The sequence below is a fragment of the Oncorhynchus gorbuscha genome, linkage group LG16, assembly GCF_021184085.1.
Source record: "Oncorhynchus gorbuscha isolate QuinsamMale2020 ecotype Even-year linkage group LG16, OgorEven_v1.0, whole genome shotgun sequence".
Taxonomy (NCBI): domain Eukaryota; kingdom Metazoa; phylum Chordata; class Actinopteri; order Salmoniformes; family Salmonidae; genus Oncorhynchus; species Oncorhynchus gorbuscha.
Window position 1 is genome coordinate 18,462,832 of NC_060188.1, and position 21,197 is coordinate 18,484,028.

The 21,197-nt window shown below is 44.8% G+C and overlaps 1 protein-coding gene across 3 annotated transcripts in view; it reads left to right on the forward strand.

The window, feature by feature from the left end:
* Positions 1 to 21,197, forward strand: part of plppr2a (phospholipid phosphatase related 2a) — a 56,161-nt gene that overhangs the window by 20,003 nt on the left and 14,961 nt on the right. For all 3 annotated transcript variants that reach the window (XM_046306253.1, XM_046306254.1, XM_046306252.1), the window contains exon 3: positions 9,363 to 9,551. In XM_046306253.1, the coding sequence (XP_046162209.1) occupies positions 9,363 to 9,551 (189 nt within the window). The remainder of the gene's footprint in view (positions 1 to 9,362; positions 9,552 to 21,197) is intronic.

Sequence of the window (21,197 nt, forward strand, 5' to 3'; positions counted from 1 at the left end):
CAGCTATGAAATATTCACCAGAGTTAAAACATTCCATGTTAGAGAACAGCTGGGAAAATACGAGTGGAGGAGACGTGGAGAACAATAAACCCTAAGGGGAGACTGAGGGGAGAAAGAGCGAAAGATCGTTTTAGGAGGTGAATCAGGGGTTTGAGAGAGGGGAAGGTAAAGGTTAAGATTTGAGGAAAATGAAGAAAGACAGGACATAAAATGTGACATGTTGAAAGGAAAAGATATACACACAATGTGAAATTCCTAACGTCATACTTAAGCAAGGAGGTGGAACAGTAATTTCAGAAAAGGGCAAAATTGCTTCCTGTCTGTGTCATTTTGAATAGTGGTGCTGTGAGGAGGTGTATGACAGGCAAGCCTTTGCTGCAAAGGTGAACAGCAGGGTAACTGTGTTCAGCAGTGTTGGTGTCACGACTGCTACTCAAACTGTGGTCATTGAAGGTAATGACAATTATCTCCCCCTGTGTTTGAGTGCTAACAATGCAAGATCCCGAGCAAGAAAGTATCTCTCTGCGAGGGATGCAGGTCATTTTGAAACGATTCCACCACAAACAACACATAACAGCGCTAGAACAACACTAAAGTGGGACTAGCGAGCACAATAGCTCCCTACAAAACACCTGATCAGGAGAACATAGTTGTATAACTGTATAACCACAGTCAGGAAGCCTGAGCGAATGTCCACTTGCTTAGGCTCGGAAACAGAATCGTTTCAAATGTATTGCTTCTAAACTATTCAGTCTTATGAAACATGCTTAATAACTTCAATTACCTTGAAGGAAATGACGAGGACAAACTGTTTTAACATCCATCATCACATTAGATAGTCCCTGGCCACGACCCAGAAGTGTGTGACTAAGAATAAAGGAAGAGCGTTCTAGTTGGACGGGTGTTGGGCGCTGCGCTCTGCGGGTGGTCCTCAGCTAGCTCCACGTCAATTAACACTTAATGATCTTAGAATAGAGGAGAAGAGGCACCTGTCACTCTGCAGTTGTCATGTTTTGTCTTATATTGTCTTGTCATTTTGCTTTCCCTTCTGTTCGTTTCCCCCTGCTGGTCTTATTAGGTTCGTTCCCTTTTTTCTCTCTCCCTCCCTCTCTCTCCTCTCTCTATCGTTCCGTTCCTGCTCCCAGCTATTCCTATTCTCCTACTCAATCATCTAGTCTTTTCACACCTGTTCCCTATCTTGCCCTCTGATTAGAGTCCCTATTTCTCCCCTTGTTTTCCGTTTCTGTCCTGTCGGATCCTTGTATTATGTTCGCCGTGCTGTGTCTTTGTCTCGCCCTGTCGTGTCTTGTTTCCCTCAGATGCTGCGTGTGAGCAGGTGTCTGAGTCTGCTACGGTCGGTGCCTTCCCGAGGCAACCTACAGTTAATGGTCGAGTCTCCAGTCTGTCCTCGTCACTACGAGTGGAATTAAGTTTTTTATGTTTTGTTTTCTGCTCTGATTGTCCAGGAGTATTGCCTATTTCCTTTACTGGAATAAAGACTCTGTTTTCGCCAAGTCGCTTTTGGGTCCTCATTCACCTGCATAACAGAAGGATCCGACCAAGAATGGACCCAGCGACTACAGATTCTCGTAACACTGCCGTCGAGATCCAAGGAGCCATGCTCGGCAGACACGAGCAGGAATTGTCTGCTGCTCATCATGCCGTTGAGAACCTGGCCGCTCAGGTTTCCGACCTCTCTGGACAGTTCCAGAGTGTTCGTCTCGTGCCACCTGCTACTTCCTGGTCTGCCGAGCCTCCGGAACCTAGGGTTAATAACCCACCTTGTTACTCCGGGCAGCCCACGGAGTGCCGCTCCTTTCTCACCCAGTGTGATATTGTGTTCTCTCTCCAACCCAACACATACTCTAGAGAGAGAGCTCGGGTTGCTTACGTCATATCACTCCTTACTGGCCGGGCTCGAGAGTGGGGCACAGCTATCTGGGAGGCAAGGGCTGATTGTTCTAACAATTACCTGAACTTTAAAGAGGAGATGATTCGGGTTTTTGATCGTTCAGTTTTTGGTAGGGAGGCTTCTAGGGCCCTGGCTTCCCTATGTCAAGGTGATCGATCCATAACGGATTACTCTATAGAGTTTCGCACTCTTGCTGCCTCTAGTGACTGGAACGAGCCGGCGCTGCTCGCTCGTTTTCTGGAGGGACTCCACGCAGAGGTTAAAGATGAGATTCTCTCCCGGGAGGTTCCTTCCAGTGTGGACTCTTTGATTGCACTCGCCATCCGCATAGAACGACGGGTAGATCTTCGTCACCAAGCTCGTGGAAGAGAGCTCGCGTTAACGGTGTTTCCCCTCGCCGCATCGCAACCATCTCCCTCCTTTGGCTCAGAGACTGAGCCCATGCAGCTGGGAGGTATTCGCATCTCGACTAAGGAGAGGGAACGAAGGATCACCAACCGCCTGTGCCTCTATTGCGGACTTGCTGGACATTTTGTCAATTCATGTCCAGTAAAAGCCAGAGCTCATCAGTAAGCGGAGGGCTACTGGTGAGCGCTACTACTCAGGTCTCTCCATCAAGATCCTGTACTACTATGTCGGTCCATCTACGCTGGACCGGTTCGGGTGCTACATGCAGTGCCTTGATAGACTCTGGGGCTGAGGGTTGTTTTATGGACGAAGCATGGGCTCGGAAACATGACATTCCTCTCAGACAGTTAGGGAAGCCTACGCCCATGTTCGCCTTAGATGGTAGTCATCTCCCCAGTATCAGATATGAGACACTACCTTTAACCCTCACAGTATCTGGTAACCACAGTGAGACTATTTCCTTTTTGATTTTTCGTTCACCTTTTACACCTGTTGTTTTGGGTCATCCCTGGCTAGTATGTCATAATCCTTCTATTAATTGGTCTAGTAATTCTATCCTATCCTGGAACGTTTCTTGTCATGTGAAGTGTTTAATGTCTGCTATCCCTCCCGTTTCTTCTGTCCCCACTTCTCAGGAGGAACCTGGCGATTTGACAGGAGTGCCGGAGGAATATCATGATCTGCGCACGGTCTTCAGTCGGTCCAGAGCCAACTCCCTTCCTCCTCACCGGTCGTATGATTGTAGTATTGATCTCCTTCCGGGGACCACTCCTCCTCGGGGTAGACTATACTCTCTGTCGGCTCCCGAACGTAAGGCTCTCGAGGATTATTTGTCTGTGTCTCTTGACGCCGGCACCGTAGTGCCTTCTTCCTCCCCTGCCGGGGCGGGGTTTTTTTTTGTTAAGAAGAAAGACGGTACTCTGCGCCCCTGCGTGGATTATCGAGGGCTGAATGACATAACGGTTAAGAATCGTTATCCGCTTCCCCTTATGTCATCAGCCTTCGAGATTCTGCAGGGAGCCAGGTTCTTTACTAAGTTGGACCTTCGTAACGCTTACCATCTCGTGCGCATCAGAGAGGGGGACGAGTGGAAAACGGCGTTTAACACTCCGTTAGGGCATTTTGAGTACCGGGTTCTGCCGTTTGGTCTCGCTAATGCTCCAGCTGTTTTTCAGGCATTAGTTAATGATGTTCTGAGAGACATGCTGAACATCTTTGTTTTTGTCTACCTTGACGATATCCTGATTTTTTCACCGTCACTCGAGATTCATGTTCAGCACGTTCGACGTGTACTCCAGCGCCTTTTAGAGAATTGTCTCTACGTGAAGGCTGAGAAGTGCTCTTTTCATGTCTCCTCCGTCACTTTTCTCGGTTCTGTTATTTCCACTGAAGGCATTCAGGTGGATCCCGCTAAGGTCCAGCTGTCAGTGATTGGCCCGTTCCAAGGTCACGTGTCGAGTTGCAGCGCTTTCTAGGTTTCACTAATTTCTATCGGCGTTTCATTCGTAATTTCGGTCAAGTTGCTGCCCCTCTCACAGCTCTTACTTCTGTCAAGACGTGTTTTAAGTGGTCCGGTTCCGCCCAGGGAGCTTTTGATCTCCTCAAGAAACGTTTTACGTCCGCTCCTATCCTCGTTACTCCTGACGTCACTAAACAATTCATTGTCGAGGTTGACGCTTCAGAGGTAGGCGTGGGAGCCATTCTATCCCAGCGCTTCCAGTCTGACGATAAGGTTCATCCTTGCGCTTATTTTTCTCATCGCCTGTCGCCATCGGAACGCAACTATGATGTGGGTAACCGCGAACTGCTCACCATCCGCTTAGCCCTAGGCGAATGGCGACAGTGGTTGGAGGGGGCGACCGTTCCTTTTGTCGTTTGGACAGACCATAAGAACCTTGAGTACATCCGTTCTGCCAAACGACTTAATGCACGTCAAGCTCGTTGGGCGTTGTTTTTCGCTCGTTTCGAGTTTGTGATTTCTTACCGTCCGGGTAGTAAGAACACCAAGCCTGATGCCTTATCCCGTCTCTTTAGTTCTTCTGTGGCTTCTACTGATCCCGAGGGGATTCTTCCTTATGGGCGTGTTGTCGGGTTGACAGTCTGGGGAATTGAAAGACAGGTTAAGCAAGCACTCACGCACACTGCGTCACCGCGCGCTTGTCCTAGTAACCTTCTTTTCGTTCCTGTTTCTACTCGTCTGGCTGTTCTTCAGTGGGCTCACTCTGCCAAGTTAGCTGGTCATCCCGGCGTTCGAGGTACTCTTGCTTCTATTCGCCAGCGCTTTTGGTGGCCTACTCAGGAGCGTGACACGCGCCGTTTCGTGGCTGCTTGTTCGGACTGCGCGCAGACTAAGTCAGGTAACTCTCCTCCTGCCGGTCGTCTCAGACCGCTTCCCATTCCTTCTCGACCATGGTCTCACATCGCCTTAGACTTCATTACCGGTCTGCCTTTGTCTGCAGGGAAGACTGTGATTCTTACGGTTGTCGATAGGTTCTCTAAGGCGGCACATTTCATTCCCCTCGCTAAGCTTCCTTCCGCTAAGGAGACGGCACAAATCATCATCGAGAATGTGTTCAGAATTCCTGGCCTCCCGTTAGACGCCGTTTCAGACAGAGGTCCGCAATTCACGTCACAGTTTTGGAGGGAGTTCTGTCGTTTGATTGGTGCGTCCGTCAGTCTCTCTTCCGGGTTTCATCCCCAGTCTAACGGTCAAGCAGAAAGGGCCAATCAGACGATTGGTCGCATACTACGCAGCCTTTCTTTTAGAAACCCTGCGTCTTGGGCAGAACAGCTCTCCTGGGCAGAATACGCTCACAACTCGCTTCCTTCGTCTGCTACCGGGTTATCTCCGTTTCAGAGTAGTCTGGGTTACCAGCCTCCTCTGTTCTCGTCCCAGCTTGCCGAGTCCAGCGTTCCCTCCGCTCAAGCGTTTGTCCAACGTTGTGAGCGCACCTGGAGGAGGGTGAGGTCTGCACTTTGCCGTTACAGGGCACAGACTGTGAGAGCCGCCAATAAACGTAGGATTAAGAGTCCTAGGTATTGTTGCGGCCAGAGAGTGTGGCTTTCCACTCGTAACCTTCCCCTTACGACAGCTTCTCGTAAGTTGACTCCGCGGTTCATTGGTCCGTTCCGTGTCTCCCAGGTCGTCAATCCTGTCGCTGTGCGACTGCTTCTTCCGCGACATCTTCGTCGCGTCCATCCTGTCTTCCATGTCTCCTGTGTCAAGCCCTTTCTTCGCACCCCGTTCGTCTTCCCTCCCCCCCCGTCCTTGTCGAGGGCGCACCTATTTACAAGGTACGTAGGATCATGGACATGCGTTCTCGGGACGGGGTCACCAATACTTAGTGGATTGGGAGGGTTACGGTCCTGAGGAGAGGAGTTGGGTTCCGTCTCGGGACGTGCTGGACCGTTCGCTGATTGATGATTTCCTCCGTTGCCGCCAGGATTCCTCCTCGAGTGCGCCAGGAGGCGCTCGGTGAGTGGGGGTACTGTCATGTTTTGTCTTATATTGTCTTGTCATTTTGCTTTCCCTTCTGTTCGTTTCCCCTGCTGGTCTTATTAGGTTCGTTCCCTTTTTCTCTCTCCCTCCCTCTCTCTCCTCTCTCTATCGTTCCGTTCCTGCTCCCAGCTGTTCCTATTCTCCTACTCAATCATCTAGTCTTTTCACACCTGTTCCCTATCTTGCCCTCTGATTAGAGTCCCTATTTCTCCCCTTGTTTTCCGTTTCTGTCCTGTCGGATCCTTGTATTATGTTCGCCGTGCTGTGTCTTTGTCTCGCCCTGTCGTGTCTTGTTTCCCTCAGATGCTGCGTGTGAGCAGGTGTCTGAGTCTGCTACGGTCGGTGCCTTCCCGAGGCAACCTACAGTTAATGGTCGAGTCTCCAGTCTGTCCTCGTCACTACGAGTGGAATTAAGTTTTTTATGTTTTGTTTTCTGCTCTGATTGTCCAGGAGTATTGCCTATTTCCTTTACTGGAATAAAGACTCTGTTTTCGCCAAGTCGCTTTTGGGTCCTCATTCACCTGCATAACGGCAGTGGGCAAGTTCCTCCTCCAGGCTAGAGGAACCATCATTTCCTGTAAAATAAGAGAATTAAAAAACACCATCCTAACTGAACAGGCTGAAATTCCATGTTTGTTTTTTTAAACAGCTCTTACACAATAAGTGCATTATCATTTTCACAATTTCAGTGTTATTTTGACCTCATAGAGTTGAAATATCAGGTATTTCTTTGAAATCTTCTTCTTTTTTTTACTATTCTGCCCCTTTTAAAGGATTTTTTTCATACTGGTTGATATTAAAAGGGACCGGCCCACATTGTAAACAGTACTGCCATGTTTCACATTGTGACCATCACAGGTTAGGAATTAGGACTGACCAGGGATTGGTTGACATGAGTTCTGACAGCAGCACAGCTGGACCAGTCAGATACAAGCACATTGATGTGCGTGAGAGAGAGATATACTGTAGACAGTGATTGAGTGTGAGAGAGGGAGGAAGAGAGAGACAGAGAGAGAGAGAGAGAGAGAAGCAGAGGGAGGTTGAGGAGGTGTCAGGGTGTAAATAATGTGTCTGAACATCACCAGTCCAATGAGTCAGATGAAAGTGAGACTGGCACAAAAAACAACAAACCCACAACTGGATTTGGACAAGAGGCCACCTGAATGGGCATAATGTCCTCACTACTGTTACTGTGTCTTATTGAACAATGTACTGCTAATAACACAATGACATACATTTTCTCAGATGTCTTTCAAATGCATTACTGTGAGATGGACAGTTCTCAGAATGTAATGATTCAAATCCAACCCAGATCTCTCCCAGATCATATGTAAAATAATGGTACGGGGAAATGATATGACTCACTCCTACTTCAAAATATCTCTGTTTCTCTCCAGGCTGTTGGGGATAAAGCTACACAAAGAGAGAATCACATTAGCTTGGAATGTGATAAATCAGGGGCTTTGGGTATCATTGTTGATAAGATAATGTTGTATCTGGAATAGCCTACATTATTGCAGATGTGTTACTTAAACATAAACCTACTCCGCATACTCATTGTCAGGATAGAACATACAGTTAATAAACAGTATAATTTAATATAACGGCAATTATAAAGTATACGTTTAGCTCTTATGTATCTTTCAGTGATGTTGCTGGTCATCATTAGTGCTTCATTACTCTTACAATGATCTCCCTTGATGTCACGTCCTGACCTTAGAGATCTTTTATTCTCTATTTTGGTTAGGTCGGGGTGTGACTACGGTGGGCATTCTAGTTTCTTTATTTCTAGGTTGGCCTGGTATGGTTCCCAATCAGAGGCAGCTGTCTATCGTTGTCTCTGATTGGGGATCATACTTAGGCAGCCTTTTCCCACGTGTTTGGTGTGGGATCTTGTTTGTGTATAGTTGCCTTGAGCACTGCATAGCTTCACATTCATTTCTTTCTTATTTTTTTGCCAGTTCACGTTAAATAAAGAGGATGAACCCAAACCACGCTGAACCTTGGTCCGATTCTTACAACAACGTTCGTGACACTTGAATCATTCTGAATGAGGACAATATACCTCCACACTTTATGCATTCATAAATCCTGCTGAGAGGAAATGAAATTGCACAATATTGTGAACTCGTCTCTACCGTTATATTCTTCACCATGACAACCGCTCATGGCATAACATGTCTCTCTCTCAAGGGAGGGTAGAGAGAGTGAAGACAAAAAATATATTAATATCTGAGTACCCTAGTGTGTGTGTGTGTGTGTGTGTGTGTGTGTGTGTGTGTGTGTGTGTGTGTGTGTGTGTGTGTGTGTGTGTGTGTGTGTGTGTGTGTGTGTGTGTGTGTGTGTGTGTGTGTGTGTGTGTGTGTGTGTGTGTGTGTGTGTGTGTGTGTGTGTGTGTCGCAGATGTCGGCAGTGTCTATGGTCAGAGGGAGATGGAGCACAGATAATATCCTAAGGGAGTGTGAAGCTGAAACATGTCCCCTCACCCAGCACCATGTCCCTAGCTAAGTGGAAGGAAAGGGGCTATTACTATCCCTTCACTTCCCTGATAAACGAGGCCATTCAGCTAGGATTTGTTTTGTGTATTTGAGTTAAGTCAGATGCAGCTCCATTCCACCATACAGTGTATATTCCATGTGAAACAAAAAGTCATGTAAATGTATATTTTGGTCTATTCAATATGTGGGAAAATATTATTGTAGACACCATTTTCATATATATTTTTTAAACTGTAGGACGACTTGCTATTGAGTTGATATCTCAGTAGTGTGTTATTATCTCTGATATCCATGAATCTGCCTATATATAAGAAAAACCCTGGAATCAGACTTTGAAAATGTCACAGAGGATGTCAGCTCATATAACTGGTTTGGAGGATACTTATGATCACATTCACACTACTCTTCATACACAGCATGCAAAAATAACCCACTGCTCCTCCGTAGTAGACTCAGGCGCGCCGGCACCGATACCAATGCAAGCAGTTCTCCCTCTCCCTCTCCCTCACACTCTTTTCACCCTCCTCACTCCCAGTCTTTCTTTCGCTCTCTGATATTCTTTGTTTTCTCTCTTCATGTTGCAGAAGAATTCTATTTATTCTGTTTTTATTCCATCTTCCTCCTCTCCCCTGTAGATGCGCCCTTCTCTCGCTCTCTCTTCCTCCAGCTTTCTCTCTCTCTCTCTCTCTCTCTCTCTCTCTCTCTCTCTCTCTCTCTCTCTCTCTCTCTCTCTCTCTCTCTCTCTCTCTCTCTCTCTCTCTCTCTCTCTCTCTCAGTCTCTCTCTCTCTCTCGTACTCCTCTCTCTCTCTCTCTCTCTCTCTCTCGTACTCCACTCTCTCTCTGTCTCCCGCTGCACTGGTCAGGCTTACAGTAGGTGCTCTCTGCCTCCATTGATCTCTTCACCGGACCTCTCTCTCGCTCCCATCACTCCTATGCCTCTCTCTGTGGATGAGGGGAACCGGGACTTGACTCTCCCTCCTTCCTCTCCTCCGCCACCTCCTCCTCCTCTTCTTGCCTAACGCGGGGATCATGTTCTATTTCCAGCTGGTGATCATGGCAGGGACGGTTCTCCTGGCGTACTACTTTGAGTACACAGACACGTTCCCTGTGCACATCCAGGGCTTCTTCTGCTACGACAAGACGTTCTCCAAGCCCTACCCCGGCCCGGATGACACCAGCAAGATACCCCCACTGCTGGTCTACTCACTGGTTACAGGCATCCCCTGCTTCACGGTAAGACCATGTGGTTAATCCTGTGGGGGGGGGGTCGATGAAGACAACTTGTCAGTGTGGGAAGTGAGAGCATGAGTGCATGTATGTGTGGTATTCCTAGGGGGTGTGTTTGAGTACCTGCATGTGTTTTGTATGTTTACCCGATCCTATGTGTTTGTTTGTATCTCGGAGGAGAGGGGCTATGGTCCTGTATATTACCATTCATCATTTGTCTGAATGTTGGATCCTGTCTGTCATTTGGTGAGTCAAAGCATCTCCAGTGCATCTCTGCTTTATGACAGACATGGTGAACAGATTGGTGAGCCACGTGGAGCCCCCTCCCTCCATTTCAGAGCCTGTCACAGAAAGGTGTGTGTGTGTGTGTGTGTGTGTGTGTGTGTGTGTGTGTGTGTGTGTGTGTGTGTGTGTGTGTGTGTGTGTGTGTGTGTGTGTGTGTGTGTGTGTGTGTGTGTGTGTGTGTGTGTGTGTGTGTGTGTGTGTGTGTGTGTGTGTGTGTGTGTGTGTGTGTGTGTGTGGTCAGCCAGGGAGGAGAGCTCAGACTTGTGGAGAAAGCTGTGTATGGACAGATATAAATAGAGATTGGGTGAAGATAGTCACACCACGTAAAGATGTAATGGAAACAAACAGAGTCGGAGAAACGATTGGCGAAAGAGTGAGAAAACAGAACATGGAAACAGCAACGTTTTAGAGGCTGTCAGGGTGATATGGTCAGTGGGTTTTATTTGAAAGTAATAGACAGAAAGGTCAATTGAATGGAGATGTGAGAAGATGAGACAATAAAGAGAGACAAAAAACCACAGAGATGGTGGATAGAAAAGAGATGGTAATGTGGATGGAAGGGTACCAATGTTGTGGAGCTGTTAGTGTGAGAGATTCAGTGGGCGTAAAACATGGAGCACCTGGCACTGAACAACACAGGCCAAACCTGCTTCCTTGTTTCAGACAACAGACAATACTGGCCTTAGCTGAAAACCACCACAATAAAAGACCACAACAGCTTTAAAGTGCATTAACCAAGATTTGACCTGGGTCAAGCTTCATTTCACTGCATCAGAGCACAGCCAAAACCTGACCTAACCTTAACTGACAGGGGCCAAACACGTAACCAGTGGGCAGGCATATTCATGACACCTCCCGCCTATAGTACCTCTGTCATTTTGTTGTTGACTCTAGTCTAGAGGCATTTGATCCCTTTTCCCAACAGCTACAGTACAGTGCACCAGTCAGTCCTATACCTTTGCTTGTTGGCCAGTGTATTTGGGTTAGAGCCAGTCCTCCAGGGCTAGTAGTTGGCACTATCTTCCTCACTCATCTTCCCAGGGGTCCCCTCTTTCCTAATTAAAGTAGTCAGTTATCCTTTGACATCTCAGCTCTGCATTAGGAGCCAGTCCCCTGCTTAGAGGCCAACAGTATCCACACAGACCAAAGAGGGTTTGGCCACTTTCACGCCACGTCTGTGACTTTTCAGTTGCCGCCTGTTGATAATTGACCCCTTTCCTCAGAATGCTGCATTATGTATGAAGCACTAATGTATGATGGCCCTGTACAGTGATCCGGTCACAGATCTCATAGCTGTTTTATGTTCAACACCGTGTTGGAACTTTGTCCCGAGTGTCTGTGGTGGTCACCAGTCCTGTGGTTAGACCTAGTATTTGTAGAAATTACATCGTGATGATGTAGTGTCAGGATCCAGTGGGCTCTACTAGAAAAGGTTTGTAAGTGATCTCGGAATAAGTGTGAAAAACAATTGTGAGGGTGGATGATGAATGGGCAGCAGTTGATATCACGCTGAGGTAATGACAGGATCCTCTACACCAGTGTTATCACGCTGAGGTAAAGACAGGAACCTCTACACCAGTGTTATCACGCTGAGGTAATGACAGGATCCTCTATACCAGTGTCATCACGCTGAGGTAATTTATTTCAATGTTTTATTTAACTAGGCAAGTCAGTTAAACCTTTTTGGGATAGTGGGCAGCATTTTCACTTTTGGATGAATAGCGTGCCCAGTGTGAACTCCCTCCTACTCTGTACCAGATGCTAATATATGCATATTATTATTAGTATTGGATAGAAAACACTCTGAAGTTTCTAAAACTGTTTGGATGATGTCTGTGAGTATAACAGAACGCATATGTCAGACGAAAACCTGAGAAAAATCTGGGAAATCTGAGGTTTGTAGTTTTTCAAAGCTTGGCCTACCAAATACACAGTGTCTATGGGGTCAAGTTGCACTTCCTAAGGCTTCCACTAGATGTCAACCGTCTTTAGAAACTTGTTTCAGGCTTCTGCTATAAAGGAGGGGGGAATGGGAGCTGAATGAATCATGCGTCTGGCAGAGTGTCTCAGGCTCGTGACGCACGGTCCCGACAGAGTTAGCTCTCGTTCCAGTGGTTTTCTTCAGACAATGTAATTCTCCGGTTGATGATTTATGTTAAAAACATCCTAAAGATTGATTCCATACATCGTTTGACTTGTTTCTACGACCTGTAATGGAACTTTTAGAGTTTTGATCTGGACATAGTGCTCGCGCCTCATGAAGATGGGCTGAACTGGGATTACTGGGCTGAACAACAAGAAGTGAACAATAAGTGGCTATTTGGACATAAATTATGGACTTTATGAAACTTTATGGAACAAATCAGCCATTTATTGTCAAACTGGGATTCCTGGGAGTGCCTTCTGATGAAGATCATCAAAGGTAAGTGAATATTTATAATGTTATTTCTGACTTCTGTTGACTCCAACATGGCAGATATTTCTTTGGCTGGATTGGGCTCTGAGCGCCGTACTCAGATTATGCTTTTTCCGTAAAAAAAAAAATTTTTTAATCTGACACAGAGGTTGCATTAAGGAGAAGTCTATCTTTAATTCTGTGAATAACACATGTATCTTTTATCACTGTTTATTATGAGTATTTCTGCAAAATCACCGGATGTTTTGGAATCAAAGCTGAGATTTTTGGATATAAATATGCACATTATCGGAAAAAAAACCATACATGTAATTGTGTAACATGACGTCCTATGAGTGTCATCTGATGAAAATTATCAAAGGTTAGTGATTCATTTTCTGCTTTTTGTGACTCCTATCTTTGGCTGGAAAAATGGCTGTGTGTTTTTTTGACTTGGCTCTGACCTAACATGTTGTGCTTTCGCTGTAAACCCTTTTTGAAATTGGACACGATGGGTAGATTAACAAGAAGATTATCTTTCATTTGCTGTATTGGACTTGTTAATGTGTGAAAGTTACATATTTCAAAAAAATATTTTTGAATTTCGCACACTGCCTTTTCAGCAGAATGTTAACGCTAGCAGAACAAATTCTTATTTTACAATGACTGCCTACCCCAGCCAAACCTTAACCTAACCCAACCCAAATGATTCAATCCCAGCCTGGGATTGAACCAGGGTCTGTAGTGACGCCTCTAGCACTACAGTGCAGTGCCTTAGACCACTGAGCCACTCAGGATGACAGTATGCTCTACACCAGTGTTTTCCAACTCCAACAGTACACATTTTTGCTATAGCCCTTTGACAAACACATCTCATTCAATTCATCTAGGGCTTGATGATCAATTGGCAAGTTGAATCAAGTATGCTTGTCAAGGGTTGCAATAAAAATGTGTACTGTTGGGTGTACTGGAGGACCAGGGTTGGGAAACTCTGGTTTACACAGAAGCAGAGCTGATTCCCTGCAGGGAGCCAGACCCCATGGAGTTTACATTCAGCTGGAGTGACGTCATTCTGATGCTGGCTTTTGATTCAATGTTATCTCAAAAACACTGCTTTTGTGTTTGTGTGTGCGTGCGTGCGTGCGTGCGTGCGTGCGTGCGTGTGTGTGTGTGTGTGTGTGTGTGTGTGTGTGTGTGTGTGTGTGTGTGTGTGTGTGTGTGTGTGTGTGTGTGTGTGTGTGTCAACTGAATTATTCCAGAAAAACAAGTGAACTTTAAAAAGACAGCTGCATTTATTTATTTATTAATGCATTCCATTCAGTAGGATACTGTGGGCTTTTACCCCAAGGCTGTTGCTGCATTTGCAGTTACTGTGGCCCCCGCTCCACACGCAGATCGTCACACACATACACTTGAGTTTGGTTTATTTGTAGGGAATCTTAGAAGTAGATCTGAGGCTTAATTACATTTTACATTTTAGTCAATTGGCAACTTAGAATTAGTGCATTCATCTTAAGATAGATAGGTGGGACAATCACATATCACAGGCATAAAATGAACACTTTCCTCAATAACGTAGCTATTTGTAGAGTCAGAGCTAGAAAGGCGGGGTCAACTGCTGTTTATGTTTTTTATTTAGTTTTTTGGGGGGCAGGGTCAAGGTGAGGAGGATAATTATTTAAGAAAATGTTTGAAGAGGCAGGGTTTCAAATGTTTTCGAAAGATGTGCAGGGACACTGCTGTCCTAGCTTCATGGGAAAGCTGGTTCCACTATTGGGGTGCCAGGACAGAGAAGAGCTTGGACTGGGCTGAGCGGGAGCTGCCCCCCGTAGGGGCGGGAGGGCCAAGAGACCTGAGGTGGCTTTGATTGGGGTGTAGGGTTTGAGCACAGCCTAAAGGTAGGGAGGGGCAGTTCCTCGTGCTGGTCCGTGGGTAAGCACCATGGTCTTGTAGGGGATGCGAGCTATGACTGTAAGCCAGTGGCGTGTACAGAGGAGCGGGCTGACCTGAGAGAACATGTCTTATAGTAGATTCTATCTGACAGTTGATGAATGTGTGTATCCACATTGTCATGCAGAGATGTAGTGAGATCTAACGCATCATCCCCAAGAGTCCTTTATCAATTCCCCCCATCAAAATTTCTGCCTAGATAAAGAGATGGATCCTCTGCTTAACCTGCCCTCTCACTTCAGCCTTAATGGACTACCACTTGGCCTACCAAACCTGCTCACCAGAGAATACTTTTCCAGCATATACTGTATTGTAGGCCTATGAGAGAAATACTGAATCTGGGGTGAATCCCAATACTCTACCGTGGCAAATCATCCTCTTCTACTCCAACAGTTATCTGAGAGGACAGAACAGATGGAAACTGTGTGCTTAGTGCCCATTATGTGTGTCTCATTGAGGAGAAGCTGAATCTAATAGGAACCTGAGGAATTCACACTAGCAGTCCTTGGTTTTGCTAGCAAATAGGCTCATACCATTGCACGTCTGCCCATCCAGTCTCTTCGTATCAGGAAAGGGTAATGGGGATGACAGGTAGCCCTAAGGGAAGAGAAGCGAGAGTTTTGGGACTAATCCGTCTGTGTTTAAAATAGACTAGAGCAGGGATAGTCAACTAGATTCAGCCATGGGCAATGTTTTTTTCTTGAGTGGATGGTCGTGGGGTTGGAACATAACTACAAATCATTTGTAGACTACAAATTAACTGCAAGAAGCCCAAACAGAATTAATATTTGACTAAAACAATCATTTCATCAAACCTTACTTACATGTTTATACGATCACGTGCCTCTCTGTTATTCTTGGGAATACTTGGAACAGATCTCCGAAATTAAAATCACTTGGGGCTGATTTCCTGGTGTTTATACAGTATTTTATGTCCAACAATGAAAATGATAAATAATACAATTTAATAAAAAAACATGCTTTTTATTTGTCAGAAAATGGCCCAAATTGGCACAGGCTTGCCAGTTGGGGAAACCTGGATAAGAGTTACCAGTTACCATTACCATGTCATTTCTTATCTATACCCTTACTTTAGTGACAAAGTAATAAGGGATTGTGTGAGTAAGATGTCATCTAAGATTAGCGTCTCTTAACAGTTAGCCTTTAGAAATGGAGGTAGTTGCCAGCTCTATCTGTTAAGGTTTTCTTCCTCTGAAGAGGAGGTGTAGCAGGGATCGGACCAAAATGCAGCGTGGTTATCTTCATACATCTTTAATAAAGATAATGACGAATAAAATACAAAACAACAAACGTAACATGAAAAAACCTAAACAGCCTTATCTGGTGCAAACTAACACAGAGACAGGAAAAATCACCCACGAAACACTCAAAGAATATGGCTGCCTAAATATGGTTCCCAATCAGAGACAACGATAAACACCTGCCTCTGATTGAGAACCACTCTAGGCAACCATAGACTTACTTAGACAACTCTACTATACCACAATGCCATAACCTATTAAAGATCAGCTTTAATATTGCAGATAGATTGTGGCTTCCATCAATGGAATTGTCTGCATATTTTCCAATCCCCCATTTATATTTTTTGTAAATATATACACTACCGTTAAAAAGTTTGGGGTCACTTAGAAATGTCCTTGTTTTTGAAAGAAAAACACATTTTCTGTCCATTGAAATAACATCAAATTTATCAGAAATACAGTGTAGACATTGTTAATGTTATAAATGACTATTGTAGCTGGAAATGGCTGATGTTATTATGGAATATCTACATAGGCGTACAGAGGCCCATTATCAGCAACCATCACTCCTGTGTTCCAATAGCACGTTGTGTTAGTTAATCCAAGTTAATCACTTTAAAGGGCTAATTATTAATTAGAAAAACCCTTTGAAATTATGTTTGCACAGCTAAAAACTGTTGTTCTGATTAAAGAAGCAATAAAACTGGCCTTCTATAGACTAATTGAGTATCTGGAGCATCAGCATTTGTGGGTTTGATTACAGGCTCAAAATGGCCAGAAACAAAGAACATTCTTCTGAAACTCGTCAGTATATTCTTGTTCTGAGAAATGAAGGCTATTCCATGTGAGAAATTGCCTAAAGACTGAAGATCTTGTACAACGCTGTGTACTACTCCCTTCACAGAACAGCGCAAACTGGCACTAACCAGAATAGAAAGAGGAGTGGGAGGCCCCTGTGCACAACTGAGCAAGAGGGCAAGTACATTAGAGTGTCTACTTTGAGAAACAGACACCTCATAAGTCCTCAACTGGCAGCTTCATAAAATAGTACCCGCAAAACACCAGTCTCAGCGTCAACAGTGAAGAGGCGACTCCAGGATGCTGGCCTTCTAGGCAGAGTTGCAAAGAAAAAGCCATATCTCAGACTGGCCAATAAAAATAAAAGATTAAGATGGGCAAAATAACATAGACACTGGACAGAGGAACTCTGCCTAGAAGTCCAGCATCCCGGAGTTGCCTCTTCACTGTTGACGATGAGACTGGTGTTTTTCCACATTAAGTTACCTTATAGCCTTATTCTAAAATGGATTATTTTTAAATCCTCAGCAATCTACACACAATACCCCATAATGACAAATCAAAAACAGGTTTTTAGACATTTTTGCAAATGTATTAAAAGCAAAAAAACGTATTTACATAAGTATTCAGACCCTTTTCAAAATTGAGCTCGTGTGCATCCTGTTTGCATTGATCATCCTGTAGATGTTTCTACAATTTGATTGGAGTCCACCTGTGGTAAATTCAATTGATTGGACATGATTTGGAAAGGCACACACCTGTCTATATAAGGTCCCACAGTTGACAGTTCATGTCAGAGCAAAAACCAAGCCATGATGTTGAAGGAATTGTCTGTAGAGCTCCGAGACAGGATTGCATCAAAGCACAGATCTGGGGAATGGTACCAAAACATGTCTGCAGCCTTGAAGGTCCCCAAGAACACAGTGGCTTCCATCGTTCTTAAATGGAAGAAGTTTAAGACTCTTCCTAGAGCTGGCCGCCCTGCCAAATTGAGCAATCGGGGAGAAGGACCTTGGTCAGAGAGGTGACCAAGAACCTGATGGTCAGTCTGACAGAGCTCTGGAGTTCCTTTGTGGAGATGGGAGAACCTTCCAGAAGAACAACCATCTTCTGCAGCACTCCACCAATCAGGCCTTTATAGTAGAGTGGTTAGGCGGAAGCACTCCTCAGTAAAATACACATGACAGCCCGCTTGGAGTTTGCCAAAAGGCACATAAAGACTCTCAGAACATGAGAAACAAGAATATTTGGCCTTAATGCCAAGCATCATGTCTGGAGGAAACCTGGCACCATCCCTACGGTGAAGCATGGTGGTTGCAGCATCATGCTGTGGGGATGTTTTTCAACAGCAGGGACTGGGAGACTAGTCAGGATCGAGGCAAAGATGAACATAGAAAAGTACAGAGCGATCCTTGATGAAAACCTGTTCCAGAGTGCTAAGGTCCTCAGACTGAGGATTAAGGTTCACCTTCCAACAGGACAACGACCCTAAGAATACAGCCAAGACAACGCAGGAGTGGCTTTGGGACGAGTATCTGAATGTCCTTGAGTGGCCCAGCCAGAGCCCGGACTTGAACCCGATCGAACATCTCCGGAGAGTCCTGAAAATAGCAGTGCAGTAACTCTCCCCATCCAACCTGACAGAGCTTGAGAGGATCTGCAGAAGAATGGGAGAAACTCCCCAAATACAGGTGTGCAAAGCTTGTAGCGTCATACCCAAGAAGACTCTATGCTGGAATCACTACCAAAGGTGCTTCAACAAAGTACTGAGTAAAGGGTCTGAATTCTTATGTAAATGTGATAAAAAATAAATCATGCATTAACAAATGTCTAAAACCCTTCCTTTTCTTTGTGAAAATGGGGTATCGAGCAATTTGATCCATTTTAGAATAAGGCTGTAACGTAACAAAAAGAGAAAGGGTCTGAATACTTTCCGAAGGCGTTGTATATGCATAGTTTTGTTTTTAGTACCATCCTTCAGCTATCCTTCCATCTATCTATGAACACCATACAGTTTTGACATTTCTATTTGCCACATATTTTTCCATTGTACTGTTTCACAAAAATGTTGACCCTTTCTATTCTCATAGTTTCTACAGATAGTAAATTAAAGATAAACGTTCTTGCTGAGATTATTACTATATTGATCTACTGACTATGACTTTTAAATCACCCAGCAGTGCTATTTGCCGAGTTAGCTCCAAGTATTGCAATTAATCAGCCATTTCTGAACCTGCAACCAAAAACAAGCTAGTACCAAAACATGTATCTAATAATTCTGTCTCTTCACAGCGAAATTTGCAGAACTGGGCTGGTTGTATCCCCCATATACAGTTGAAGTCAGAAGTTTACTTACACTTTTGTTGGAATCTTTAAAAGTAGTTTTTCAACCACTCCACAAATTTCTTGTTAACAAACTATAGTTTTGGCAAGTCGGTTAGAACACCTATTTTGTTTATGACACAAGACATTTTTCCAACAATTGTTTACAGACAGATTATTTAACTTTTAAATAATTGTATCACAATTCCACTGGGTCAGAAGTTTACATACACTAAGTTGCCTGTGCCTTTAAACAGCTTGGAAAATTCCAGAAATTTATGTCATGGCTTTAGAAGCTTCTGATAGGCTAATTGACATAATTTGAGTCAATTGCAGGTGTACCTGTTGATGTATTTCAAGGCCTACCTTCAACCTCAGTGCCTCTTTGCTTGACATCATGGGAAAATCAGCCAAGACCTCAGAAAAGAACTGTAGACCTCCACAAGTCAGGTTCATCCTTGGGAGCAATTTAGAAACGCCTGAAGGTACCACGTTCATGTGTACAAACAATAGTGCACAAGTATAAACACCATGGGACCACGCAGCCATCATACCGCTATTATGTCAGAAAAAGTAAGTTATAAATGATTCTGTCCTGGTTAAAAACAAGGTGTTATCCAATAAAATGCTAATAAAATGTCCAATATCCTCACCCACATGGAAATTCTATAAGAGTAATTCTATAAGAATTATTTGACTACCTTTTAATCATAGTGATACATACTGAAATTTGGATTTTGGGTCCAGAAAGTAAGAAAGAAAAAAAGAAAGGATCCAATGAAGGACAACTGGAGTGCAAATGAGCGCGCACACACACACACACACACACACACACACACACACACACACACACACACACACACACGCACACGCACACGCACACGCGCACACGCACACACACACACACACACACACACACACACACACACACACACACACACACACACACACACACACACACACACACGCAGATGCAGATGGCAGGGTGGTCTCCAGGGGGACGTGTTGGCTGTGTCTCTTCTCTGCCATGGGACCATATGTGTCTAGAAAGAGTCACTGTTGTCGCTTGGGCCGCTGTGAACTGCTTCAGGGAAGGACGAGGTGAAGGAGGGGTGCCGATGGGGAGGAGGAGTTAAGAGAGGGGTGCAGAGGAGGAGGGGGAGAATGTAAGAGAGGGGTGCCGATGGGGAGGAGGGGTTAAGAGAGGGGTGCAGAGGAGGAGGAGGAGAATGTAAGGGAGGGGTGCAGAGGAGGAGGAGAATGTAAGAGAGGGGTGCAGAGGAGGAGGAGGAGAATGTAAGGGAGGGGTGCAGAGGAGGAGGTAAGTGAGGGGTGTGGAGGGGGCAAGGGAGGCGTGCAGAGGGGGAGGGGGTAAATGAGGAGTGCCAAGGGTGAAATGACAAATTGAGAAATGTGAGAAGAGTATCAGATGATGAAATACAGGGAGGGGATAGAGAAATATTGAGTGTGGAGGCACAGAAAGAGATGGTTGGGTGAGTAGGACTTTCCTTGATCTCCCTAAGAGATAAACACAATAGATCTAGTAGAGAGGGGTTGAAGTGAAGGTACATAGTACACACCATTAAGAAAAAGAGAGGTTGTCACCTATTATTTTTAGGAGAATGACCGTGTCTAGTTTAACCACTGTGAAGTGGTTACCATGGTAATACCCAGCTTTCAGAGTGGTGCTATATCTGTTTGGTATCCGTGCAGCAGGCCAATTTACAAGCAGCTTCACAGTCCCGCTCAGCCTCAACACAATCACAAGGATTATATGACTGACCACATTGATAATCACTTTACTGAGCTCGATCAGAGCCGATACATTGATCGCACCATCAAACAATTCACTCCATCCCTTTGTCTCTTCTTTCTATCTCTTTTCTGATCTGGTTCTCTTGCTCTCTACTGTTTCTCTCTCTTTGGCTCTTGCTCTCTACTGTTTCTCTCTCTTTGGCTCTTGCTCTCTACTGTTTCTCTCTCTTTGGCTCTTGCTCTCTACTGTTTCTCTCTCTTTGGCTCTTGCTCTCTACTGTTTCTCTCTCTTTGGCTCTTGCTCTCTACTGTTTCTCTCTCTTTGGCTCTTGCTCTCTACTGTTTCTCTCTCTTTGGCTCTTGCTCTCTACTCTTTCTCTCTCTTTGGCTCTTGCTCTCTACTGTTTCTCTCTCTTTGGCTCTTGCTCTCTACTGTTTCTCTCTCTTTGGCTCTTGCTCTCTACTGTTTCTCTCTCTTTGGCTCTTGCTCTCTACTCTTTCTCTCTCTTTGGCTCTTGCTCTCTACTGTTTCTCTCTCTTTGGCTCTTGCTCTCTACTGTTTCTCTCTCTTTGGCTCTTGCTCTCTACTGTTTCTCTCTCTTTGGCTCTTGCTCTCTACTGTTTCTCTCTCTTTGGCTCTTGCTCTCTACTGTTTCTCTCTCTTTGGCTCTTGCTCTACTGTTTCTCTCTCTTTGGCTCTTGCTCTCTACTGTTTCTCTCTCTTTGGCTCTTGCTCTCTACTGTTTCTCTCTCTTTGGCTCTTGCTCTCTTTATTTGCATTACTTTCTCTCTGAGAGTGGGTATAGGTTATGTATAATTTATGGTATAGTGTATGTATAGTTTATATATATATTATGGTATAGTTTGTATATAGTTTATGGTATA